Here is a 2,029-nt window from a genome sequence, read left to right as displayed (position 1 = left end):
TGATTTAAATTGATGTAAAACAGGTTTTGCTTGGAAAGCCAATATGCGAGGGGGCGTGAACGAGGAGTGGTTTACAACAATGTCCCACCCACTCTGCATAATGACTCTGCATAATTAGCCATTCATTCAAGTGTGACACTGGCTGAGCCACAATGCAAAGACAAAGATATATTTAGAAGAAGACTTATATTGACCATTTAAGATTTTGCTTACATCTATCTTGTAAATATGTTTTGCCATTTTATTAAAAAGGTTACAATTACAACAATATTACAATTTCAACAATATTTCAAGTGTACTCTTTCTTTGTAAAAAAAAATGATTATAGGCCTACATTTTATCTATGTATTCATTACTTTCATATTTCGCCTGACTGTAACGTTGTTTTCATGAAATATTAGGGCATATTGTTAATTTGCAGTTTAATACGTTGCTTATACAAATAGCCTACATTTTATTTCAGCATATTTCAGTCGATTTTTACTCATCTCAGTATAGCAATACAGTTTGCTGAAACATCATCATTCATTCACACACGCGATTTAATTTTAAACTGTCTTTGCCAGCTGTGGTAAACAGCGTGCATCTCTGCCGTTCATTCATTCATAAACAGAAACCCACGTGAAGAAATTCACGTGAGAAGGAAAAAACTTACTGGTATTCCTCAGCTCGCTCCTCGATATACCCGCACTTCTGAGGGACATTTTCCATTATTATTCCTCACAGCTGCAAGACGGTGTGAACAAGTAATGATCTGAATAAACTTGTGTTTTCTCGAGCTGATATGGGGGCGTTCACAGGATTGCGTGGATTGCCTCAGTCATTTGCGTTTGAATAGCGCACGCTCTCCGTGGGCGGAGTCACATTACATCTGAATCAGATGTAATTAGCTCGACTGGAATCGCTCTCTTTTAATACAGATTTCACAAGATGAGAATATTTGTTTTTTATATAAATTACTTCATTAAAAAGAAGAGAATTAAAGCTTCATGCCTGTGTGACTGTATGCCTGTTTGACTGAGTATTCGCTGAGTTATTGTTCATTTTCGGACGCGTTTCAGAATGGACTACACTGGCAGAGAGAAGGCAGAACTCGCCTCGTGTTTATTTTTCTTTATTTGGCAAAAAGCACAACACTTTGTTTTTATTGTGAGTATACACAAAAATAATACACATTTAATAGAATCGATTGATGTATGAAACTTGTTTTGTAAAATCAAAGTCAAAAGAGTATTTCGGGTCTCAATTCAACTCACAAGGAAAAAAGCGAGCAGATCACGCCGGCGTGATCTCCGACCTCTGAGGGTCGTATAAACATCATATAAACATCAACACAAGTTTTTCATCAGAAATGTAATTTAGAGACACACATTTGCCCAGTCAGTTTTTAGAATGCTAGCTTTTGTTTTATGTATTTCTATATTTTTTTGGATTCTGTGTGTTTATCGTTATAATGCTCAAGATGAAATGATGATGTTACAAGTACATTTGATAACAACAGTGACTTTAAGGTTTTCTGTTATTCTTACAGCAACTCTTGTTACTTCACACAATAGTTTACGCATTGTAGATTTATAAACTAAGCAGATATTAAGGGAATATTGTCATAATCTAATTGGCAAAGACTGAGTCACAAGAACGCTGGAATTCCCCTTGTCACGTGACCGCGGGATGACGACAGCGGAAGTGCAGAACAACACTGAACACCATCGCGATGAGCGACGCGGACGCGGACAGCGCGCGGATGGACAGCTTGGATGGATGGGTCGCGATTAAACGCGACGCCTTCGAGGACAGCGAGAGCCACAAGCTCAGGTTCATTGTGGAGTGGAACGAGATCGAGACCAAGTTCGCGGTGACGTGTCATAACCGGACGCTCCAGCGACGCGGCGACGCGAGCGGCAGCCGCGCGGGTCTGTTCTCGGGCACGCAGCTGAGATACGTGCACGCGCACCTGAGCGCGGTCCGCGAAGAGCTCGAGCCGCTGTTCCCCGAGCTGACGCGCTTCCGGGAGGCGAGCGTCTGGGAC

At 41.0% G+C, this 2,029-nt stretch overlaps 1 protein-coding gene across 2 annotated transcripts in view; it reads left to right on the top strand.

Moving 5' to 3' along the window:
- Positions 1-1,126: 1,126 nt before the first annotated feature.
- The window catches only part of whamm (WASP homolog associated with actin, golgi membranes and microtubules), a 37,388-nt gene continuing 36,485 nt past the window's right edge, over positions 1,127-2,029 (top strand). For both annotated transcript variants that reach the window (XM_081372644.1, XM_081372643.1), the window contains exon 1: positions 1,127-2,029. This exon is cut by the window's right edge and continues 222 nt beyond it. In XM_081372644.1, coding sequence (XP_081228770.1) covers positions 1,715-2,029 — 315 coding nt within the window. In that variant the 5' untranslated portion in view covers positions 1,127-1,714.

Source organism: Scardinius erythrophthalmus, assembly GCF_964197995.2.
Source record: "Scardinius erythrophthalmus genome assembly, chromosome: 8".
NCBI classification, from domain to species: Eukaryota; Metazoa; Chordata; class Actinopteri; order Cypriniformes; family Leuciscidae; genus Scardinius; species Scardinius erythrophthalmus.
This window is presented reverse-complemented; position numbering and strand designations above follow the sequence as displayed.